General features: G+C 50.8%; 1 protein-coding gene across 1 annotated transcript in view; it reads left to right on the top strand.

The window, feature by feature from the left end:
* The first annotated feature begins 1,735 nt into the window (after window positions 1–1,735).
* Window positions 1,736–26,481, top strand: part of LOC144948428 (laminin subunit gamma-1-like) — a 137,158-nt gene continuing 112,412 nt past the window's right edge. The window contains exon 1 of the mRNA XM_078877885.1: window positions 1,736–2,544. Within this exon, the coding sequence (XP_078734011.1) occupies window positions 2,043–2,544 (502 nt within the window). The 5' untranslated portion in view covers window positions 1,736–2,042. The remainder of the gene's footprint in view (window positions 2,545–26,481) is intronic.

The following is a 26,481-nucleotide window of genomic DNA, read 5'->3' as shown; positions in this document are numbered from 1 at the left end:
AAAATGTCCCCCCCCCCAATATATTGCTAGAAAAATATTAAAAAGTAATAATAATTGCTATGCTATGTAAATAAAAACAACAATTTGCTAAACCTTGGCCACAATATCTGGACTTGTCTTCATAGAAATCAATCCATAGATTTCTGATTATATGATTATGGTTGCATTTTATTAATCCCTAATCTCAAACATTACATACAGTACAATGAAACAAGAAATGGTAAAAAAAAAGTTAAAACAGAGCACTGTAATACAATACACTATTAGACATTAATGTAAAAAATAAATAAAAAGTCCATCCCGTGTGTTAGTGAGATTTAAAATATTTTTAGGCAGGAAATGGCAGGAAATTAGTTTTTAAATTTAGATTTTTTTTCTGAGTTGGGATCCCCAGACCCCCTGGAAAATTTGATTCCCCCCAATGTTGACTCCATGGCTACGGCCTTGCTCTGAATCATTCTCTCTCCCTGAGAATGAATGAGAACAAACAGCACGAAACGCATGCTCCGTTGCGAGGCAGCTCGCTTGCTGGCGAGCTCTGTAGTAGACGCTCACGGTGTAAACACGGTTAGCAGCACTGCGGTGTTACATGCGTGTGGCAACTTGTAACTTGACGAGGTATGACTTGTGTTGTGTGCAACAACCCATGGCCACGGCACAGGAATGGGGCATTGAGGTCGTGTTGCATCGCCAACTCAGGATCGGTGTCCACTTTTATCGACCCCCTGCGGATGAGAGAGGCACGGGTGCACATCTCAACCCCTACCCTCTCAAAGGGAGTCGAACTCACGCGATTCCTACTGTGGGCCGTGAACTCCTCTCACTACTCATACCACCCGGGTCGGCTAATAAGACGTCACCTTCAGAAATCATCTCCAGAGTCAAGAGTTCTAGATTCTCGAACACACATTAAGGACGCCGTCTTAATATCCTTCGGCGAAACGTATACAGCAGTGCTTTAAAATTGTTGGGCTTGTTTAAAACGCGGATTACTCCGTCCAGGTCTTACCCATCCATCCCTCTCACTCCCATCCATCACCACTGCCCTCCCCTCCCTCTTCTCCTGCCACCGCCTGCCTGCGCCAGTCTCGCCGCAGAGACGAGGATTGGTCCCTCCCTCCAACGCGGAGACGGAACGCGGAGCTCGTGAGCACGAAAACACAGCGTGCTCGCATCTTCTCCAGCTAGCAACATCTCCAGCTCGCAACATCTCCAGCTCGCAACATCTCTAGTTCGCATCCTCTCCAGCTCGCAACATCTCCACCTCATCACCTTCAGCTGAGCTCAAGCAAGCACGCTCGGCTCGGCTTGTTTTATCACGAATATAGCCGCGTTGTACGACGACTCCACTACCACTCAGGGGCATCTCCACCACCACCACTCACGGACACCTCCACCACCACCACCACTGACGGATATCTCAACCACCACCACGCACGGGGAGCTTCACTACTCAGAGACACCTCCACCACCAATCACGGACATCTCCACCACCATCACCACTCACGGGGAGCTCCACCACTCAGGGACATCTCCACCACCACCACAACTCACATCAGGGTCAACGGACACCACCGTTGACCTTCCACAGTCGTGATTGAGATACTCAGCAGAGGTGTCGGATGTATGTTGATGAACACATCATAACCGTGCAGCTTGTTTGCGTTGTTCTTGAGCGGTAGCAGCAGCAGCAGGAGGAGCAATAATACTCGTGCCACTTTTTAATTTTATTTTTGGCCCGGAGCCCCCAGCGTGACAGTGACAGCGACAGCAGCAGCAGCAGCTGGTGACATCATGGCGCGTCACTTGCACGGCTAAAAATACGGTACGAGCCAAAACGCAGCGGCCGCGGCAGTGGGCAGAGCGCATCCCTCCCGAGTCGACGGATTCAGCTCCCCGTCGACAACAAGACGAGCTGCAGTCCAGCCCGCAGATCCGTCAGTCACACACGCGCACACACATCGGAAGCCACCACCACCGCCACCATTCGAACGAGACGCCGCTACGTTCGCACCGAGCCCCTCGCGAAATTCACGACGAGGATGGAGGAGACGAGAGCTCGGCGCTGTTGGCCACGCGCGGCCCCCCATCTCCGTCAGCTGCTGCTGCCGCCGCTGCTGCTTCTGCTCGTCGTTGCCCCGCACAGCGGCAGGGCAGCCCTGGACCCGGCAGCCCGCGGTGACGGCGGCGCCGTGGGCTCCTCGGGCGGTCCTGGCAGCTGCTACGACGCGCGGGGCCGCGCTCAGCTGTGCCGGCCCGAGTTCGTGAACGCGGCGTTCGGCGCCACCGTGGAAGCGTCCGACACCTGCGGCTCTCCCGTCGAGGAGGAGTACTGCGCGCAGACGGGGGCTGTCGCCTCCTCCTCCTCCGCCTCCTCCAGCGCCAGCGCCACCGCCTGCCACCGCTGCTCGGCCGCCGATCCGGCGATGAGCCACGGCGCCGAGCTGCTCACGGACGCGGATGGAGACGGGTCCTGGTGGCAGAGCCGCAGCATGGAGCACGGCGTGCAGCACCCGGCGTCCGTAAACCTCACGCTGCGCCTCGGTGAGACGCGCGCACGCACTCGCATGGTCTCTCACTCACACTCATGCTCTTTTCTCACGCTCTCTCTCACTCTCTCACGCACTCTCTCACGCACCCTCTAACTCTCTCTCACGCACTCTCTCACGCTCTCTCTCACTTACTCATGCACACTCTCTCACGCACTCTCTCTCACTCACGCTCTCTCTCACTCTCTCACGCACTCTCTCACGCACCCTCTAACTCTCTCTCACGCACTCTCTCACGCTCTCTCTCACTTACTCATGCACACTCTCTCACGCACTCTCTCTCACTCACGCTCTCTCTCACTCACGCTCTCTCTCAGACTCTCACGCACCCTCACTCTCTCGCTCTCTCTCTCTCTCACACTCTTTCGCACCCGCTCTCTCACACACACTATTACGCACTCATTGCACACTCTATTTCTCACGCACCCTCTATCTCACTCACGCACCCTCTCTCTCACGCACCCTATCACGCACTCATGCACACTCTCTCACGCACACTCTCTCCTATCTCACTCACGCTCTCTCTCTCTCACACTCTTTCGCACCCATTCTTTCACATACACTTACTCACTCATGCACCCTCTCTCTCACGCACCCTCTCTCACTCACACTCTCTCTCACTTATGCTCTCTCTCAGACTCTCACGCACCCTCACTCCCACGCACACTATCACGCACTCACGCACCCACTCTCTAATGCTCTCTCTCACTCACTCATGCACCCTCACTCACGCACCCTCTCTCCTCTCGCACTCACGCTCTCTCTCTCACACTCTTTCGCACCCTCTCTCTCACACACGCTATTATGCACTCATGCACACTCTCTCTCACGCTCTCGCGCACCCTATCTTGCACTCACGCTCTCTCTCGCACTCACTGTAAACCTTTCCAACAAAGACAAAGATCCCCCACATAGCCTTGCCAGACTGTTGGGGCAAGTGCTGTTTGTGAGCACCTATGACACCAACACCACGCCCGACCGCCTTTGACTCCCCACCAGTGCTGATGTTTACACACCGCACCGGCTACTCATTTAGGCACTGGGTCAACCTCGGGAAGGGTGCAGTGCCGGTCCAAATGTTTGCACCACTCTTGTTGGCGGTGAGCGTGAATCTCACTCGGGGGGCGTTGGGTTCATAGCCCCAAGCACTGCGCCACCGCTCTCCATACCCACGCGGGCGCTCACACGCGCCTGAGACCAGAGATTGGGGGCTGACTCGTTCAAGTAACCGCTTACTCCGCACACCACACTCGGATTACTCGACTCGTCGGACAGATGGCAAGTCGTTGGAAAGAGTCCGCTGTTTCCACTTGTGCCGCTGGACGGGAGGCTTGAGGGGGGTCATGAGCATCAGGCACGGGAGGTTTCCCGCTTTCAGGAGGCACTATACATGGGACAGCCGCTACTTTTAAAGGTATTCTGAGTTATTGACTAACAAAAAGTAGGGGATTACAACTTTAGTCGACTAATCAACGTATAATAATAATGATGTCAACTTGTAGCGCGCTGCTGCACAGTAGCCGCTCGCTCTCAGACAGACACACAGAGAGAGACACACACAGAGAGAGACACAGAGAGAGGACGACTCAGAGGCGTGAGGAGCCACGGACGAGCGAGGAGGCAGCAGCAGCAGCCACACGCTGAGAAGCCCCCCCCCCCCCCCCCCCCAAGTTCTGCTGTCCTCTATGTATTCATATGTTACGGGCCCATTAACACATGTTTACATGTGTCATAAAAACACAGAAAACCCACGCATGCGAGGGGGCAACACTATATCCCATACGGACGGAGCAGGTGGAGTTACACATTTGCTGTACCGCCTTCTGCTGGCGAGCTGGGGTACGGGCTCTTCCTCGACGCCCACGGAAGGGAGTTTCACAAAAGTCGTGAAATCCGCCAACCCTCGCCCTGCCCCTCCACCGTGGCAGATGACAGACCGCGTGCACAGCCACCACCGCCCGGCCTCGTCGACTCATCGTCTTAGAGACAGCGTTTGCGGGGATGCTGGGCTCCAGTGGTGAGGGGTTGTGGTCGAGGTGGTCGGTGGTGGTAGCCATGTGGAGGGGAGAAGCATGTCGGAGGGGATGAGTGCGCGGTGATTCATAGGCTCGTTCAGTACAGTCCGATTCTCCTGCTCACGATACACGCATTGAATCGTGTGTGTGGGAGAACAGATGATTTTTCAGTTGTGCTATTTGTGATTCGTGAACATCGATCACTTCGTCAAATCGTCACCCCCTCCCCCCCCCCTAAATCATGGCGATTCATTGACTCACAATGTGGTGAGTTGTCCATGACTGGTGTTTCACGATAGGCGTGTTGTCGTGTGAAGAGGCCTTGTTCAGGAAGCGTTGACCATCGCGCGCCTCCTCGCAGTGAATTTTAGCCACCCACCAAACGGAGGTGGTCTTGGTGTCGTTACGTGCTCTGAGCTGTGCCTCTGCGACCGTCTGGAACGCTCTTCCTTCTCACTTGAGTAGCCCACTGGAACTGTGCACTTTTGAAGCTACACATTGAAATCTCATTCGTTTGTTTGCTGTTTGTGTGTGGTCTGCTGTCCCTTTCCCGCACCGCCGATTGGCGCGGCTGGCTACGTACGGCGCAGAAGAAGTTCAATATACATATGTACAGTGCATACACGAGTATCAGAAGCACTACCGGATATAATTATTTATCTTTACTTAATCCACAGATGTTCAAAACGACTTTCTATTCATTTTTCATATTCTATTCATTACACGGCACAAAATAATCACACAGCGTCATCGTGCAGAATGTTAACTTGCAAATCAATAATGCCTCCTCCGTTCCCGTATCTGTACAATTTTTAAGCGTTTCCCAACACGGTCAATTTGAACGGATGCCGCTGTAAAACGGACTCACAGAAGGCCGCGTGGCTGATGGAATGCGTAAAAAAAGTACCGCAATTATTTGTGAAGACAAATATGGGAAGAGGGTTGTTATCTACATCCTGCTAATGAGCACCGCTTCTGCAGGCTGTGCGCATCTTGACTAAGCCTATAAAAGATGACGATGTCGATATTGTCACGGGATAACAGAACCACGGCTGGGATTTGAACTCGTACTATCGTCACTGAAAAGCCACCCTGGGCTGTGTGTTCATGTCGTGTCGGCTTCTTTAAAGTGGATGATTTAGAAGCTATGGCTAGACGTTCCCTCGCGGCGTCGTTACCCAATGGGCCCCACAACGAATATTCCACCGACGAAACCGCCTGAAGTGGCAAAACCCGCGGTACCAATTTTCCATAAATAGACCATTTAAGTGGAATGTGACAATTCGCTTGAAAAATGAGTCGGTTTTCATCGCACATATCAACATCTGCCTCCGGGATTTGACGAAGCCAGGTCTCGGCCGTAGAATCTTATCTCGGGCTCGCTGCCTTGGATGTGAGTTGAGCATCTTTCACGCCGCACGTAGCCAACCGTGCTTATCGGAGGTACCGCCACTTTTCCTCCTGGAGTGAAGGTTCAGGATTCCAAAGTGTCGGGATTTCAGAAGGGCCCTTTGCCTGCCGTTGTCCAGAAGTGGTCGGCGTGATCTTAGCCCTGGGCATTAACACACACACACACAACCACTGCTTATCATTGGGCACCCGTGGCCAAACAGGAAACTGGATTTTGTTTGCGCATCGCACACATTAGCTGCTTGAAAAGTGGCATTGGGTAAACAGTGTCTCGGGTCAACTGCAGGGCCCTCTTTGAAGTCAGAGTTAGGTTGAGGTCAGGGTTCCTGCTAAGTTCAAACCCGATGACACCTCTGAGCCCGGAGCAGAACATTTAAAATCGAACAATACACCACGTTTGCAATTGTACACGGTATTTTAACTACAATTTTAACTAAAATACCGTGTACAATATCGTAAAGGGCACAGCTGCAGCCCTGCATAATGTCTTTTCGTCACTGCTGACAGAGGGGCTTCCATTAGAGGGAGCTCTGGGAAGCCCCTCTAGAAAGGATTTGGAAAAAAAATTCCACGTTGACCAGTGTCTTAGAATAGGTGGCAGTACTCACACTTTACCGCACCGCACGCAACCTGCCTGTACTTGAGTATACTTATAGTGTTCTTAGGTTTTTTCGGTAAAGTCACGTAGGTAAAAAAATTTAAATTAATAAAAGTAAAATAAAAATAAAATAAAAATCACGACGTTTCGGAGGCAACACAAGCTTCCGTTTTCAGGTGGAACCGTCACAGCACGGTAGCTGTATCACTTGATACAGCTACTTGATACAGCTAGACGGAAGCTTGTGTTGCCTCCGAAACGTCGTGATTTTTATTTTATTTTTATTTTACTTTTATTAATTTAAATTTTTTACCTACGTGACTTTACCGAAAAAACCTAAGAATATGAATCCTTGCAGTCACGAAAGCTTCAAATCTAGAATTATACCATTTGCACCCATGGGTCAGGGCTCGGCAAAACCTGCGCATGCGGCTCTTTAAGCGACTGCTGCTTCGTGACGCGTTATTTATTAAGGAATCACCGTCTCGTATTCACCACCACAGTGCATTGCGGCTCTTAAAATATTGAGTTGGGTTGTTTTTTTTTCTTCCGATTTTGACACAAATGCCTCTTCTTGTTATTTTTGTCGCCGCCCTCCGTGGCTGGGTGGACAGAGGCGTGGACGGATTTAGTAAAAACTTGCAGCATTGTTTCTCAATCGCTGCGCCAGGAGACTGAATCAGCGACCTCTGGATTATGTACAGAGTGCATTACGTAACCGAGTACTCGTTTCTGTTATAAGGCTGTCTTAGTGATGCACCGCCGTGGCCAGAAATGTGTGGGATTTGGGGCGTTCTAATCGCTGTGGTTGTACCTTCGCATCTCTATGTTACCAATTCATGAATTGGGTATGCCCCTAAATATACACCAACAAAATCCCCGTTCAAGGCCTGGTTTACATCGCCGGTCAACGGGGTTTATCTTTCACGAGCGCCACGACCGCGCGGCTCCTCTCGAGCTGTGGGGGTGACGGAGGGCTCAGTGCCCGCGGCGGCGATCACATCGCTCCCAGAGCTGCACCCAGCTCAACTTGCCGCGAGAGTAAAGAAAATAACTGGCACAAAAAGACAAAAATCCCCCGTGTAGCCTTAACACGGCTGTCGGGGCAAGTGCTGTTAGCGAGCAGCACCTATAAAGGCCGGCACAGCACACGAGGGGGTGGGTGGGCAACACCACGCCCGGCCGCCTTGGTCTCCCCAGTGGCGATGTTTACACACCGCACCAGGTACTCATTTTAGGCTGAGTCGACCTAGGGAAGGCCCAGTACCCGGTTCAGATGATCGTCACCGGTGTTGGTCGTGAGCGGGAATCGAACCCTGGTGGCCAGGTTTGTAGCGCAGCGCGCTAACCGCTACACTACCGCTCCCCACGTGCACACGGACACTCACGTCACGCGCTGGTCGCTGGGATATGCGTTGGACTTGGGCACTGGCGTTGTGTTTGGAGATGACTTCAATTGGTTGTTGAGGGGTTTATTTTGGAAGGGATGTGCTCCCAATGTTTAGATTAATCCTAAACACAGACAACTTCTGTGAGCTCGAAAACACACACACACGGATACGTAATGCACTTGATCCGAAAATCTGTAATACGATAAAAAAAACTCTCCTTTTAAACAATATGAAATCATAAATGTTTTAAACCTTTAACTCATCCCTAGTCTCTTTGGGATCTTCACGACAAAACAGAGGCTTTCTTCGCTGACTGGCTTGTAACGTCACCTGTTTCAACTCGCCAAGTGAATTTGACACGAAGTACCCGGAGAAAATCCTTGCACACGAGGTGATAATATTCCAAGGTCCACGCAGACACGCGCGTTCATTTACCTAGTCACTGTACTACCCATCTCCAGTGCCGGGTTAGCCCAGTAGCAAAAGCAGCTACATATGCTATGGGCCCAGCACTTTCAAGGGCCCCGCGCTAAATTATTTCAATCTATCAATTCCGGTTCAGTGATTCTGCACTTGCTCTATTACGATAGTGCTTTCAACTTTAATGAACGACTGAGTGATTAAGGTTAACGATTTGTCATATCTGGCTGTATAGAAAATGCAAAGATACAATTACTTTACTATGCAAGTAAAAAAGTGCGTGTTTTAATATTTACGTGTTTTTTTTAGGGCCCCTTTATACCATACGCTACAGGCCCCGCACTAGCTTAATCCGGTACTGCCCATCTCTCCTGGCCACCTCGCAGCCCAGCGGGGTTGGGAGTCTCACAAATCAACTGGGTCCACAGAACCCCCTCGCCTCCTAACCACTTGAAGCACAGACGTGCACCGCCATGCCCGAAACCTTGATCCACAGTCAAAGTGTCGGTAATCCGCGGCTAATGGGAGGAGTGCCACCTCACTCCCTGCCCAGGAGCAGTGAGGTTGTGGTTCTGGGTTTGAGTCCACGTTTCGGCCGCCTTAATCCGTGTGGCGCAGCGGTTGAGCGAGTGGCTCGTGACTGGAAGGTTGCGAGTTCACATCCAAGTCGAGAGGGCTTGCTCAGCCTATCATCCCAGTGGGGGTCGATACATTGTGTACCACTTTGTGGGAAAGGCAACAGTGGTCCTTCTGTGGATAGAACCCGCCCTAGGAATAAGACATTTCCACCACTGGCCCTGCATGGCGGTGAACTGATGAGAAGCGGGACATTTCTCTGACTTTGTGTTTTATTTTTATTTTATTTAACAAGACATCTGAATCGCTTCTCAGAATTATGATGATCGACTGACATTCAGTCTTCGTGACGACGAAGACGGGGCGATGTCTCTAGGCCCAACTGCTGGCACGGTCTTGTTTGTGTTGGTTCATCCTCCGTCAGTCACAGCTTCTTACTGACCCAGCCTTGTTCACTCGCACCTGACATTCAGGCAGGTACACACACGCATGTAAACACACCATTTGCGAAAACACACACACGCGCACATACTTGTGCACACATTTCCACACGCACATGCATTAACGCAAATACGAAGATCCCCCATACAGCCTTTAAGAGTCGGGGCAAGTGCTGTTAGCGAGAACCTATCAAGGCTGGTACGGTGTACGAGGGGGTGGGTGGCCAGCGCCATGCCCAACCGCCTTTGTCTCCCCAGTGGCGATGTTTACACACCGCACCAGGTACTCATTTGAGGCCGAGTCAACCTAGGGGAGGCCCAGGACCGGTTCAGATAACCGTCACCGGTGTTGGCCGTGAACGGGAATCGAACCCGGGTCGCTAGGTTCATAGCGCAATGCAAGATGTGTGTGGATCGTATCTACGTAGGTCGAACTTCTTTCGCACCCTACGCACGCGACATTAACCGAACCTCCGATGAAAACCCGCAGTGCGATAATCATCAAGCGAGCCGATGGCGAGTGCGTGGCTGGGTCTTCGTTGTCCCTGACGGCTTTCTTAAATTCGAGGTTTCAAAACAGCTACTGTGCCCGGCCGGCCTGCAGAGTCGCCTTCTAAATTACCGTGCCTCCACCCGCAAAGCGTCAACCCTTTTAGCATCAGGAAATGTAATATGCGTTCCGCGTTGCTGAGCTCAGTTTGCTAAAAATTCCTCCACCTCAATATGGAACGGGGGCTGCGCCTGCCTGTGTAGCCATCACCACACTTATATCGGGGGTTGTTACCAAGCCACAGCGTCAGAAATAACGATGTGGTGGCTGGTGGTGGTGGCGGTGGTGGCCAATTGGTGCAAGTGGCTCATGATGGCCATCTCGAAGGGCTTCTTCTTCGTATGGCTGCTGTTGATGCAGAGCAACTGCTGCACTTTTACAATGAGCTGGTTGGTGAGCCATCTAAGTGTGCCAGGAGTAGTGGAGTGTGTCACATTTGCGAATCGATCAATGGGTTCGACACATGTCCCACGGTCTGTCCTGGGTGACCACAAGTCGCACGCTGGGAGCGCTGAGCCGGAACCATCAAGGTCCTGAATTAGAATCTGGGTTTGGGTCACACGCCATGAAACTATGTTGTCGAGGGTAGTGAGTTAATGGTCCTTCTTGGTGCAGCCACTAACAGCACCCAACGACAAAAAGACCGCGTGTACAAGTGGATGTTGTTTTCTATTCGTGGCAAATCTAGAGCCTCCAATCCACGAATGGATTAAGGACGTCCCATACCATGTCGGTCGCGAGATTAGTTTTGACCATGCTTCACCATGCCCGTCAGTACAGGTTGGTGAAGGAGGGTGGGGGGGGTGAGGCGCCAGGGACCAGTTCAGAATCAGGATCTTTATTTAAACTGCACGAGGAATCCGATGAGTTTTGAAGCTTTTTTTTCACAGATGGTCACTATGGGCAGGTCAGCGAGTTACAAAAGTGCAGACGTCACTCGCTACTGATGTTAACCGTGGCCGGGAGTCGAGGTCAGGTCCCCGGATTCACATCTCAGTTCGATAACTGTGGCACAGACCGTCGCAAGCATTGATTCGGTTTTAAATCAGACGATTGACTCGAGGCGAGACGCTCTTTACAGCTCACGAGGCAGGCTGTCAATCGATTATTATTATTGTTTTTGTTGTTGCAACCAAAATGAGGCCAAGAAATGTAAAATAGAACGTCTACATTACGTAAGTTGTCCATAGACCTCAGAGAAACAAAATACGCGTGGAAACGCACAGAGATGGTCAACTTAACGATTACAACGGCGTCCATCCTCGAGCTCCGATACTAATTAATATTTAGGATTGTTATGGGACTGCCCATTGGCAGCACAACGCAAGGAAGAAAAACCATGCACACGCGCAGATGCCGTGACGCTTTGCTTACTCGCATCCGTCCTTGGACGTTTTGAATTAGCGGTCGTGATGTTACCTTTCGAGCCGCGCGGTGAGACGGTGTCTGTGTCTTTGTGTGTACGTTGAACTTCTTTCGCACCGTACATAACCGACCCTGCTAATCGGAGGCGCGCGGCGTCGCGAGGCGACGTCATTGCGCGTGACCTCGACGTCTCGGCAGGCAGGGCGAATCCTTTTGCCGCAGATTTTGTTCGTTGCTTAATTATATCACTGCGGTACACACGGCACTTTTGAACAAGTTAGGCCGGGTTTCTCTCGCGATGATTATCTAACAGCATTGCAACTTTATACTATAAATATTGTTCGGATTGGATCTTCTTGACGAGAGTTGCCGGACCCCCTGACCCAGCGCAGACGGACGGACAGGACTAATGCATTTAATGCTTTCATGCGTCGTGGTACGTCAATCACTCAAAGTGCCGCGTGACATTAAAAATGTCACGCGGCGGGTTTGGGCGATGGCTCTTGTTAAGAGCCAGAGAAACGGGAGGGAGAGATTATTGATTCGTTATCCCGCACCTCTGACTAACACGGTTGGCTACGTACGGTGCGAAAGAAGCTCAACGTACACACATACGTACCTTACGTGATGTCGTCGGGGTGTCGGACTGAAATATCAGCCTGAGATTTCGTTCGTCCGTTTCTCAATCCGCTTGTCCTGGTGAGGGTCGCGGCGGCAGATTTTCGAGTCGGGCGGTCCAGACCTCCCTTTCCCTGGCGACAGACTCTAGCTCTTCCTGGGGAATTCCCAGGCATTCCCAGGCCAGCCGAGCGACATCGTCCCACCGCCAGCAGCAGCACCGTGTCCTGGGCCAGCCCCGGGGTCTTCGCTCAGTGGGACATGCTGCACCGGTAGAGTTCTGCCGGGGGGCATCCTTACCAGGTGCCCGAACCATTTTATTTTCTGTTTTATCATGAATATTATGAATATTCATCTTCTTGGTTCTTTCGGTAAAGTCACGTAGAAGGGAAATAATAAAATAATAAAAAGAAAACATAATAAAATAATGTTTTACATGTTTTATTTTCATTCTTTTATTATTTCCCTTCTACGTGACTTTACCGAAAGAACCAAGAAGATGAATCCCTGCAGTCACGAAAGCTTTAAATCGAAATTATGAATATTACTTTGCTTATTTACCCAGGGAAGTTTCGCTACGTCTCAAGACTCTTTTAAAGGATGGCCCTACCAAGTGTTTGCAGTTAGGGTGGCGATGTTGCTGCTGCAGTGCGTAATCCGATTAGAGTATTTAGCAGTGATATTTATAAATACTGCGATGCTCCGGCCAATACCAAATGAAACATTTTTTTTGCTTTGGAAGAAAACTGCAGAGCCCAGGGGAGAACATTCAAATTCCATATTGAAAGGCGGTCCAGGTTGGGAATCAAACCTAGGCCCTGCTCGCTGTGAGGCGCGATTGTTTCCACTGCATCACCCGGCCTCCTGCCCAATTCTTATTTTGGCACTTGAGTATTTTTGTCCGAAAGATTGCGTTCCTCGTCCATTCTGTCTGCTAATGATCAGTTTTACCGCCTCTCCGTGATCCCTTGCGCTTTTGTGTCCAGTAGAGATGGCTTTTCCCGTGTTCGGACGGGACGCTTTGCTGGTTTGTAATAAACATCTTCATTCAGCTGCACCCTCCCAGGTTGCCTTTGTATTACGACTGAATAATAATACTAATAACAATATTCTTTAGTCACCTTGTAGGAGATCGACGCGTCTTGAGACCCATTTTCGGTGCGTCCTGCTTTGCGTTTTTTATTGGTTCCTGTTTTGAGTCATTCGTAATGATATAAATTATCGGTGGAACAGTGTAATTAGCAACTATCTGCAATGAACTTAAAAAAGTATTTTAACATGCTCAAAAGTTTAGTCCAATCATGCTATCGGCATCACGTCATGTGATGCAGACTCCGTTCGAAACTCACACAGCAGCACAGCATCGCCTGCAGAAGGGGATGTGACAGAACTGCTTCTGATAAATCCCCTTCAGATGACCTCTTAGCCACACGACGGACAATCGCATTCTCCCCACGCGCCCTGTATCTGCAGCGGCGGAGGCTACGCACGTGGCTGCCTGTAAACCAGCACTGTGGAGGCAGCAGCGAGGGTGCTGTTAGGATCGCACACACGCTCTGAAACCCCCTTCCAGTGGAAGCCGATGAGATGCCATACCACGGCTTGTCTGGAAATGGTGGTATAGCGAATGTGGACTCCATCTGTCCCATCTGCATGGGACAGAGTGCTGCCCCCTCTGCACACGTGTCGGTTTTCCTGCCACGTGTTTAAATGCTCATGGATTTGATGAAAATATTTTAATAGAGGATCGCAGAGCTTGGGCAATTGTTGGTAGTGCCGGCACACCGCCTGGCTGCTACTGCTGCCTTCCCGCTTGTGCGTGGTTCATCCTCGCTCCTCCCGAGTTGCTCTCTGTCATTTAAAGTTGACCAATAATCATTACGACTTTTTTGTGTCACGTATTTACATATTCGTCGCAACGCGCGCACACACACGCACGCGCACGCGTGTGCAACGAGCACACTCGACCCAGAGATGCCTTTGCTCTCTCCTTCACTCCTGGCACCGCAAACACTCAGAGCGACCGCTGAGATCGCCGTACGCGCGTAACCGCCGAGGTTTCCATTTCATTAAACGGTCGCATTCCACTTGAGTCGAGTCTCAGGTGAGCCTGCCCGGACACGCCGTGGCACCAGCCCGGCCCCACCGACGGCTGCGGTGGTGTGAGAAGCCGACGCCATGCAGAGTGATCACCCGTCGGTAAACAAACAGCGCCCCGCCATCTCATTCGCTACCCACCGCGCGCAAACATTGTCCGAGCCGCGTACGATGCGAGCACTTTCATAGCAGAAGGGTCCAGGAGCCAATGTTGGCACCCCCGTGTTACCCCGAGGGCGCGAGCTCGCAGTCGTCGTGTTATGCTGCGTTCACGCGCCACGCGGGCGTTCCCGTGCCGTGCTGGGGCCGTTCTTGGAATGTTTCTGGAACAGGCGCCGAAAGGTTCCGGGACTGCGTGACCTGGGCAAACTCCGCTCCCTACTGCCGCATCCTCCACTCTGTTGTGCAGATGAAACGAACGAGGAGCCATCCCCTTCCGTGGACTTGTGTTGTTGACATGTTGGTCCCCAGACACCCGTTGCGATGTGCGTCCGTGACTAGCTGTTGTTGTGCCCGTGACTGCGGCGCGCTTTTAGTGACCGTTGTAACGCGGATTTGTTTGTTGTTGTTTGTTGTCGTTGTTGTTGTCGTTGTTGTTGTTGTTGCTGCACTTTGTCGGCAGCTCCACTCGGTCGTCATGGGATCTCTAAAATTAACTCCATTGGCAGCATCGCCGCCCCCCCCCCCCGTCGCCTCTGGTTCCCCGTCGATGGTCCTGAGCCATTTGTGGACATTCCACTGGGTTATGGCAGGGCCTGGTATTTCCCGTTGCGACCAACACCACGCCCGGCCGCCTTTGTCTCCCCCAGCAGCGCTGACGTTTATTATTACACGCTGCAACCGGTTACCCAAATTGAGGCTGAGTCGACCTAGGGGATGGCCACGACCGGTTCGGATAAAATCGTCGCTTGGGTTTTTGATGGCCGTGAGCGGGAATCGAACTCGGGTCGAGAACCGGTTCAAGATGTTCGTTATCGACCACTTGGCTAGCCGGGTTTCAATCCTAGTGCGCTAACCGATGCACCACCGCTCCAAATAACCCCTCCCCCACCCCCCTGTATAGCCTGAACAGACTGTTGGGGCAAGTGCTGTTAGCGAGCAGCACCTATGAAGGCCGGTACGGCACACGGAGGGGTTGGGGTGGCGAACACCACGCTCGGCCGCCTTTGTCTCTCCCAGCGCTGATGTTTATTACACGTTGCAACGAGGTACTCATTCGAGGCTGAGTCGACCTAGGGGAGGGCCACGACCGGTTCGGATAAAATCGTCGCGTGGGTTTTTGATGGCCGTGAGTGGGAATCGAACTCGGGGCGCCGGGTTTCGTGGCGCAGCGTGCGCTAACTGCTGCGCCACCGCTCCCCACACCTCAAGAGAGGAAAGGCGGGGGGGGGGTGCTGTCCCTCGTTAGGCAGACGGAGAGGAAATCACATGATCCTCTCTACCCACCCCGACTATAAATCTCTCCGTAGAGAAGAATAGAAACAAGTTGACTGAGTTTTTTTTATTTTAACAGCAATGTATCAGTGGTTATTGTGAAGACGTTACTTTTCTGAAAACCCGTCCTCCACGCAGACCACGCTGTAGGATTACTGCTTCGTATCTTTGTACCCCCCCAGTTTTAAACTGCAGTGCTGACCAAGCACTCACGTGTGCGTTCGTCTGTCTGTCCTCTGTTGTCAGTCCGTCCATCTGTCTGCCCATTTGTCCGTATATCCAAACTCTCTGTCCTTCCTGTCCTGTCTGTGCCTCTGTCCTGTCTGTGCCTCTGTCCTCTCTGTCAATCTGTCTGGCCTCCCATTTGTCTGTCTGTTCGTCTGGTTCACTGCCCTAATTGCCCAAACGAGGAATTTCAAATTCCCGTGAAATCCCAACAGGGTCAACTTTGAAACCCTATCGCAAGGCCCGAAAGCGTGGATAAAAATATTCATCACACATCTCACACAGGGCAGTGAGCGGGTTTGTGGGGGGGGGCAGCAGCTGCCCCGGTGGTGAGCGCGCCACAGGAACGCGCATCGCGAAGATCAACGCTACGTGTGGGCACACACACTGAGACAACGTTCATCGTGAGCTCGCTCGCACCGCATGCGCGTCGACACAAGGGACAAGCGGGCAACGCCGATTAGCCTGCGATGAAAATATATGCGTAGATCGGAGCGGCGGCAAGGGATGTTTTTCGCGAGTGCCTATGAAAGCCAGCGTGGAAGATGAGGAGTCGGCATGTGAATGCGAGACGGTAGTCCTTCAATAATGTAAGGAAACAGTCTTTAATGAGCCTCATGCTGCTCCAGAACAACAGGTTTCCGACCTCTGCCCATGGTGACCTGGACTTGCATGGTGACCTGTCTGTTTCTGTTGCGCGTCGTCACTTTAAGATGTTCTTTGTTCATGTGTTTGTTTTTTGCGGTTGCACCCGAGTCAAGAGCCGCATGGCTCACAAGCCGATACCTAATAAATTTAACTTGAAAACTTGAACTTCCATAGTGACTTGGACTTGCATGGTCAGGGGCCGGCAACCAAAATAACAAGAAGAGGCAGTTTTTTTTTTAATTTCAAGAGCTGTTCGTTCCCAACCCCTGGTGTAGCCAGATGAGCCTTTGCCTGACACGTTGCCTATTACACGCTTGCTATTGTCTCCCAGAAAAAAATTATGTTTTAAAATTATTATTCAAGCGGGACGTCCTCCACCCGGGAACTTCCTAGACTTCCTAGATCCGCTTCTGCGGTCTTTCCAATTCTGATGTTCGCCCGCACTGCGTCAAGTACTCATTTAAGGATGAGTTGATCTCAGGAGAGCTCAGGACAGGTTCTGATGACACTGCCCACGAATGTCAGCCATGGCTAGGAATCAAACCGAGGCTGCTGGTTTCGTAGCGCAGTGCCCTAACCACTGCACTGCCGCTCCCGCACAATACGCGCAGGCGTGCGCGCGTTCAAATGAACGTACAAATCTGAACACAAAGGGACCGACAGACTCGCATAAAGACGGGCACACATACAGGCACTTGCAAATGTCATGCCGTGGTTGCTGGGATAGGCATTGGTGTTGAGGTGGCATGCGTTTGGGTCACCGCATCGCGCGCTTTCAGATCCGCGGCCGTCTCGAACGCTCTTCCGTCCGACATTAGGAAGCCACCAGACTGAAAAGCTCATTAAATTTAGAACTGCTTTTTGTGTTTAGTTTGTTGTCCTCAGCCCGCACCGCAGGACGGCTCCGTACGATGCAAACGAACTTCAACATACGCACACACACAGCAGCCGCTCTGTAGGCAGGTGAGTGAATCGGAGATTATCTGCTGCATCACCCTCAGGGTTGTTTACAGCCTTGAACCAATTATGGAATATCCACATTGCTATGGGCGGGGTGGGGGGGTGGGTCTATCCATTAAACATCCACCGTTGATTTCCCAACGAAGTGGTACTCCTGATATTTTCTACATCCACTGCTGGATCTAGGCCACCCACGCCGCGTCGATCATGGTGGCTGTTAGACCATACTTCACCACGCCGGTCAATGCGAGTTGGCGAAGGCGGGAAGGAGCCAATTCAGACAGATATTACTCTCTGCTGATGCATTTGATTATATATCCCTGACTGTTTACATATTGGTCACCACAGATGTGTTCAACATTTCTGTAATGTAATCGTAATTGCGCCGTGATCGTTCTAAAAATAATCTACCCGGGCCGACTTGGGCTAGGGAGAAATCTATTATCTAACGTTAACTTATCGCGCGTGGAATATTTCAAATTTCTCGAGTGGCCACGGTTGTTTTTGTTTTTGCTCTGATCTCTTTCTTCGTTTAATTTGTTTTGCATTTTTCCTTGCGGGGGACCTGGGACACTTGAAAATGAGACTCGCCGTGGTCTCTTGAGTTCACACCTGCTTAAATGAACTGTGATGCCTTTATTCTAGATTTGAAAGTTTTCGTGACTGCAAGGATCCATAATCTTGGTTCTTTCGGTAAAGTCACGTAGGTAAAGGAAATAAAAAATAAAAGATAAAAAATAAATTAATTAAATCACGACGTTTAGATTGCAACACAAGCAATCATCATCAGGTGTGACAACCACAGCAATACATTTTACTGAAGTGTAACCTTTACTGAAGTGTAACTTCAGTAAAATTTGATGCATGTCATGTCTGGGAATGCAACTCACCTTGACCGAGGATCATAGTGTGCAGTGTGCTAACCGCTGTGGCACCCTCCGCCCCCTTTCCCCACCGGTATTTTATTAAAAAAAAAATCTGTTCAAGTCTGTGGTTGACTAACAATCCGCTGCCTCTGGTTTTTTTTCTCTTCCCACCTGCGTCTCCGTGTCCCCCCTGTGTCGAGGCGCGCCCCACCACACCCAGCGCGAAACTCTCGCACGTTCCATTAATCATCTTGGGCTGAAGATCGCAAAGTGTTCCCCGCGACGATCAAAAACAAATGTCAAGAGGTGTCTCCCCCCCCCCCACGCTCAGACGGGACAGCATTTGTCTCCGTTGGCAGCGTCTGGAGCCAGCGGTGAAAGTTCCACACTTGCAATAATAATATTTATTTATATTTCTGATACGGCCCCCTTCCTTTACGCCGGGGTCATTTCAGAGCACGTCACGTTGCATATCATCTAAAAGGTTTTGAAAGAGCACCCGTTGTCGGTTGACGTCGGAGACAAAGATCCCCCCGGATAGCCTGCAACAGACTGTCGGGGCAAGTGCTGTTTGCGAGCACCGATGAAGGCCGGAACGGCACACGAAAGGGGGTGGGTGGCCAGCAACACGCACGGCCGCCTTTGTCTTCCTAGTGGCACTAGGTACTCAATTGCGGTTTAGTCGACCTAAGGGAGGCTTAGGACCGGTTCAAACAATCGTCACTCGTGTTGGCCGTGAGCGGGAGTCGAACTCGGGTCGCCGGGTTCTCAGCGCAGCGTAGCGCTACCCGCTACACCACCGCTCGCCACCACCGTCTTTGGTTGACAGCAGTCAATGTGCGACAATGAGACTCAGGAGAGACGCGTTTTGACCGAATAGCAGAGACGAGCTATTTTCTAGATTGACAACGATTTATAAAAAAAAATTTGAGTTTAGTTGTTTCTTCCCCGCGCACCTCCGATTCGCACGGTTGGCTACGCAGAGTGCGCAAGAAGTCGAACGTACACACAAATAACCGTGACAGTTGTGGAAGTTGTGCGGGTGAGTTTCATTTTGCTGTGGCTGCGCCACGGTTGTGGAGTTCCCTACCGTTGGAATTTCGGTTATCCGATAATGTGGATACTTTTGAAGTCTCGCATTAAAACGACATTTTCTCGACTTAGTTTATTTAATTTCGCTCCTTCTCTCTTGGCCTTTCCCTATTCTTACAAGGCGCATTGAGTGATGAGCTTGAAGGCTCCTAACAAATGCATGTCAATTATTATTACTCATTTAATCCGATGAGATTGGTGGCATCATCCCTGCGTGCGTTCAGGAGGACCGCTCCTCGCTGAAGCGGCTTTTGTGTCCGCGCTAGACCGCGCCTGCCTGCGGTTTCCCACTCTCTTTAGGAGCACCTAAATTCGCTCCGATCGACAAAAAAAGCCACCATCAAACTCCCTTGCACGTATCGGGGTGGGGGGGGGCAGGAATTGTCGTCGTCGCCGCTGGCAGCGCGGCAGGGACGGCACCGAACCCAGCCTGGGCCCGACTCTACAACCTGAATTTAAAGCAGCGGCCCCCCACTCCGCCAACACTGACCCCCCACCCCCCCGCCGTGTGTGTTCTTGGGGGCTCGAGGCTTAAGTTGCTGTGCTGCAGCTGTCACGGAGGCTTTTTATTATCCCCGCACCTGTGCCGGTGCCACTTTTACATTTTGCCCGCGTGCAAGACGCATTCCGGCGCGCGCCGCTGACACAATTACGCACGCGCACACGCACGCGCACGCACGCGCACACGCACGCGCAGACGCACGCGCAGGCGCACGCGCACGCGCACACGCACGCGCGCGGCGCGCGGGCTTACTTGGACACGCGCGCGCGCGCACGCACACGCCCGCAGACAAATGTCCTAGATTTAGCATGATACATTCTTGTGGCAAGCGCTGTTAGGGAGCACCCATTGAGATGCATGGGGAGTGGTCTTGTGGGGAGTGGTCTTGTGGGGAGTGGTCTTGTGGCCAGGATTCTGCACACCCATCCATATTTGTTTAAGTGAGCGCAACAGTATTCCGGGTACAGTAGCGATTTCAGGCCGAGGTGACCTAGAGGAGGTCCACACCAGATTACGGTCATTACTCCCGCAGTATTATGGCTGCCGCTTATGCACAATTGTACGTACAAATTCACTTCATGAACCTAATAGGTTTCTGTTAAAACTAAAATTAAATTTGGGAAAACATTTACATGCTGGACCCACTTAAAACAACAATCATGCCATAGTAGTTGGGGCTATCAATAAGGGTCACAGATATAACAGTTAATAACTGGGCACAGCAGTCCAAAGTAAATACATCACATCGCGTGAATACATTTACCCACTTTACACACGCACGCAAAGCCGCAGACAAGTATCCTACATTTAGCTCGATACATTCTTGTGGCAAGCGCTGTTAGGGCGCACCGATTAAGGTGCATGGACCTCGGGAGTCTGTGTTGTGGCCAGTACTTTGCACGCCCATACATATTTGTTTAAATTAGTACACCAGTATTGCAGGTACGGCACTAATTTCATGCCGAGGTGACCTAGAGGAGGTCCACACCAGATTGGAACATTAACTGCCGATGTTGTGCACCGTAGGTAGGAATGGAAGCTGTGGTACTGGGACTCTCGCACGCTTTGTGCCGTACTCACACTGTGCACGTGAACATATGCAGTACAGTACAATGCAGGGTGCCGCGGTGGAGAGATGTTAACTACCTCGCCTGGTATACAGGAGGTTGTGGGTTCGATCCCGACCCTGACGCCTGCTGTATATTTGGAGTTTGCGTGTTCTCCCTCCGGCTTTTCCCCTCTGCATTTAGAGTCAACATGCGTTTAGAGTAGTTGGCTGCTATAAAATGAAAACATAATAAAAAAAACCCACATGATGATACGCCACTTCATTGGGCTATCATTTGTGATAGCTAGGTCGCTTATGAAAAAATAGTTCTATAGCTCAGTGGGCCTTACTTGGTAGAAATGTTTATTGGTAAAATACCGGTACTGGCAATTCATCCGCTGCGTACATTACCCGCGACCACGAGGCGGCCCGGACCTGCACTGCTTCTGCTGAGACGAGAGAGAGAGAGACTCGTCCGAGAAATCAATTGGCAAGGGGGGCCTTGTTATGGCGCGGGGGGTTTGGGTGTTGAGTAAATGGCCTCGTGGTTCCGCCCCTCGACCACTTTTAAGCCGCTGTGATGTGGCGAGACTTGAGTTTCAGAATGGGCTAAATGCGGACCAAGCAGCTCGCTCGCCAACGGAGAGCGCTAGCGGGGGCCTCGCGTTTCCTCTTGACCCACGTGTAGAAAATAGACGCGGGAGGGCGTGGAACCGCAGTCTCTCGAATCCGTGCCCCTCTTTTTAGTGTTTGTCCCCCCCCCCAAAAAAAACTGCCTTGCAATCCGCTCACAACGAAGGCGCTCACGCCACCGACATTTTACTCCTTTTGGACGGCGCAAGGAGCCACGCAAACAACGGAACGATGTCGCCACCCGCTTCACGAACGCGGCCTTCTCACGGCCGTCGGATACTGTTTCAGATGGCCCAACCTTCCTTAAGACAGCAGCGAAAATGGGCATGACGAAAAACAAATACGCATTGCGGTATAAATGTAGGAAATACCTTTGTTCTGTGCTGGATAAACGGAGGAGACGCATACACAAAGCTGAATTCGACAGTGTATCACTAGAATTGCCTTTTTTTGCCCACGAATGCCACACAGAGTCTGACGGCTCTATTGTCGACTGCTCCTGCATGGGGGATACTTTGGGCAACACCGATGACATTTCTGTTTGTCGCTACGGTAGGAAACCGGAGAACATGAAGGAAACCCATTCAGAAGAGGGAGAGAGAGAGAACATACAAACTCCGCGCAGAAAGGTGCCCGAGTCGGGAATCAATCCCGTGTCCTTTTTGCTGCGCGGCGCAAGTGTTAAAAAAGCCACGGTGTTGCCCAATGCCTTGAATTTAATTGCAATACCCTTAATGTAATACGCAGTTGAGTCCATGTATATATTCTCGATTTGAAGCTTTCGTGACTGCAAGGATTCATACTCTTAGGTTTTTTCGGTTAAGTCACGTAGGTAAAAAAATAAAATTAAAATTAATTAAAGTAGTAATAAAAATAAAATAATAACTCACGACGTTTCGGAGGCAACACAATGGAGACTTGTGTTGCCTCCGAAACGTCGTGAATTATTATTTTATTATTACTTTTATTAATTTTAATTTGTTTTACCTACGTGACTTAACTGAAAAAACCTAAGAGTATGAATCCATGTGTATATATGTGTGTGTGTAGCGAGGGTTTATCACAAATTGTGTTCCAATTGAACGGTTTCCGAATACTTCACAAAACTACTTCTGAGTCCCTTCAATCGGCCTCTCGGTTTGGCCGCCTGGCGCCAGTCGTCCCGTGCGCGTGGCATGATTCCGATTAGCACGGTTAGCTACGTACGGTGCGAAAGAAGTTCAACGTAACATACGTACAGCACAGCGCTGGCAATATCCACCCAAGAAATCCTACACACGAGTCTCAAGATTCATTTTCACGAGTCTCTTGCACTGGGATATTTTGCCCGATTGCTTTTTGCAATCGTGGTACCCAAAGAAAACCCAGACATACTCGTCGAGACAACTCCGTCTTCTTAGTCAGGGCTCTGCTCTGGCTCAAGTGAGTGGGCTGAGACCATGAACTTACTCCATTCGAGAACCTGGACCAAGCATGGGCAGCTGAAACCCTCCTTTTAACCCAAGGTCTCAGCGACGATGGCTCAGTGTCTCTGACACGGCTATGCCGAGCACCCCCCCCTCCCTCCCGAGACACCGGGTCACCTCCACAGCATTCTCCGGATTGTAAGGTGAGCCGCTCAGGAATCTTAGAAATGGAAGACGGTCACCGCATCACGCGGCGCTTCCAGGCGCCCTTCTGCGGCGGCCGTCTGGAACGCGCTTCCGATATTAGGAAGCGCATCGGCGTACGAGGCATGTAAACTCCAAATACACAGCAGGCATTGCCGACTTGTGTGAGAATGTTCTCATCAGTGTCGTCTCAGTGGTGTCACGTGCAGGCAAGATGACGCCGCAGAACTACTTCTCAGTCGCTCCATTAGGCGTCTTATCGCCCAGCGCCAGAGGGCGCTCATTCGAATATACAGCAGCAGGCGTCAGGGTCGGGATCGAACCCACGACCTCCTGCATACCAGGCGAGGTAGTTAACATCTCGGCACCGTGACGCCCGAAGAATTACGGTCGGTCGAAGCTCTCCGCGGCGCCGTCGCTCCGCTTTCCCCGCCGCTGTTCGTCAAACGGCCTCTCAGTTTAACACGTAGCAGGCTTTCGCGACCAATATGATTCATAATCGACGTTTTTGGGTTTAGATCGCGTTATTTATAAATGTGTCGAAATTCTGGCGAATTGCCCGATGATGCTGGATGCAAAAACGTCGTACCCAAATTGTAAATGTTGTGGTTTCACGCTTCAGCACACCGGTGGGCGAAAGCGGTGAACTATTTGTCTTTTGTCAACGTGACACTTTTTTTACTGATTGGCCGTGTCGGGTGGTGGAGGGTTACGACACATTTATAAATAACGCGATCTAAACCCAAAAACGTTGATTATGAAACGGCCTCTCGTCGATTTCCTTCGCGAAGCGCGGCTGTGGGGTTGTTTGTTGCTTTCTTTCTGAAAGCGCGCGTGCGACGGCGCGTGTCTCGAAGCCGGTTGGGCACAAGCCCAGGCGCGCCTCGCTCCATCGCCCTCCAGCAGGAGTTGTCCTTAGCGCAGTCATTTGACCTGGCGTGGAATACAGCGGCGGCAAACACAACGCCCACCGTCGCTGCATACTCTCTGATTTAGCACAGGGAGGGTGCGTGGCAGTGGCGGTGGTGATTATTTATGTCTATATTCCCATCTACAGTATATTTAATAAAATATTTAAATAAACTTTTTTTTAAACACGCTTTAATGAAATGTACCGTACTCGTAATGGCAGAACTCCACGACGCCAGAAAGCGGCGCCGCAGCTTGCCATAGCGTAAGGGGCCGTGGTGATTTACAGGCAACGTGAGTTGAGTGTGGACAATAAGACCCGTAAAAAAGATCGTTAAAAAATATATATATTTATTTTTTAATGATAGAATATAGTATTATCATCAGTATGACATACCTATACCAAGTTTGCAGTCGATAAAACATTGGAAAGACGGTTGAAATTGAGTTACAAGATTTGAGGATACAACAGACAGAGCGAGTTAAATTAAAGTGTGTAAAATGTAAAACAATAGATATGTTTTTTTATGATAGAATATAGTATCGTCATCAGTATGACATACCTATACCAAGTTTGCAGTCGATGGCTGCATGGCATTTTGGGCCTTTGGGCCTGTGCACAGCAAACCATAACAAAACGAGATCATAATCAGAATATTTATTTTTACTGGAGGAATCCGATGAGCGATAAAGCTCTTTTTCAGTTGCCCACATATTTACCCATTCCACAGGAATATGGAATTGCCATATTCCTGTGCAATATCAACCGGTCCTCGGCCCCCACCCACCAACCCGCACCGACCAGCGGGGTGAAGTATGGTCTAAACCACTCCTCATGACTGACGCGGCGTTTGGAGGCCTTCAGCCACAGCAAGCGCACGTTCCACGAGACGCATTGCCGGGTTGCAATGCTCACGGCGGAGCAGCAGGGGTCGGTGTGGTGCATCGCTTGGGCGCTCCACTGCAGACACGTGCCGCTTCGCGCGTCCTTACTCCGTACCCCCCTGACAACCGAGACATCTCCCTCCGCTCAGCAGAGGGGACCGCGACCGCGTCTGCCCCTCAGCCAAAACCGCGATATGGCGTCACTGCGATCCGTCCGGAAGACGTTCGATCGACGGTGATCGGCATCATCAGTTTCCCTAAATTGTCGTGATGAGATTCGCGTTGCTCGCTCGGCGTTCTTCTTAAATATTTCATTTCCTGACAAAATATCAAACAACAAAGTCGAGAATGAAACCTTAAACGCGTATGTTTTGACAGCGAATGTTATGGTCCGTAATTGCTATTGGGGTTTGGCCACTTAATAATCTTGGCCAGATTTCTGTCGTTAGGACCCACCCACACCGCGAGACAGCCAAGCAAATTAAATAGTCACGTGGTGTGAAAGCGTTTTCATGGGCCAATTATTTTTTAATTATTATCGATTCCTAGCCAAACTTACCAACTACGTTCGACATTTTATTTTGGCGGTGACGAGCCCTTCACCGATTGGTGAACTTTCTCGCCCGGTGTACAGGAGGTCGTCGGTTCGAAGCCCGACCCTGACGCCTGCTGTATATTCGGAGTTTGTATGTTCTCTCCATGGTCGCCTGGGGTTTTCTCTAGGTCCTCCGGGTTTTCCCTCTACATTTTGAAACATGCATTTAGAGTATTTGGCCGCTATACATTTACACGCGATAAGCCACTTTGTTGGGCTATCATTTGTGGCAAGGTCGCTTTTTAAAAAGAGATACATAGGGGCCGTCCATAAATGACGTCACGCACCTAAGGGGGGGGGGGTCAGACATTTGTGACGATGTGTGACGAGGGGGGGGGGGGGGGGTTGAGAAATGTGACGTCACATCAAAATGCGCAACTTTAAATAAATTTAAACAACACGTTCTACTTAATTAAATAGACTTTTTAATAAATGTTTTCTCCTACAACATCAGAGTGTAGCGCCACATTAAATACGCACTACAATGACAATAGTTTAAAGCGATTTGAAGCATGCTTATTTTTTATTTGGGGGCGGTGGCAGAGCTTTGTGACGTCATATTTGAGGGGAGGGTCGGACTTTTTGTGACGCCGTGTGACGATGGGGGGGGGGGGGGGTCAAAAATCGTCCAAAATTGCGTGACGTCATTTATGGCGCCCCTAATACCGCAGTCGTAATAGCCGTAACGGTACTCCTACACGTCATCAGCTTCAGAGTGGAAGTGAAAGATCACGTGACGTCATTTCTCAAGAGGAGGCCACTGTGTATGGGCCACCTGGTCCACATTTACCAAATCTGCAAAACGACGCGGCTAAATGACTGAATTGGAATTGACGTGGCAGTCATCCCCCCCCCGTCCTGTGAAAGTTAGGCAGGATCCTGCTGAAAGAGGCAGTGACAATCAGCGAGGCTTTCTCGTGTAAACAATAAAAACTACAATTAAACTACGCGAAACATCTTCACGACAAGATGCATCGCAATCACACTGGGGCGGTTCTTTAATTTTCACTGATGATGATGATGATTGGTAGTGCCGCTACTGCTG

This window comes from Lampetra fluviatilis, chromosome 49 (genome assembly GCF_964198595.1).
Source record: "Lampetra fluviatilis chromosome 49, kcLamFluv1.1, whole genome shotgun sequence".
In the NCBI taxonomy this organism is placed as follows: Eukaryota; Metazoa; Chordata; class Hyperoartia; order Petromyzontiformes; family Petromyzontidae; genus Lampetra; species Lampetra fluviatilis.
Note: the sequence above shows the minus strand (reverse complement) of the source record. Positions and strands in the feature narration are given on the sequence as shown.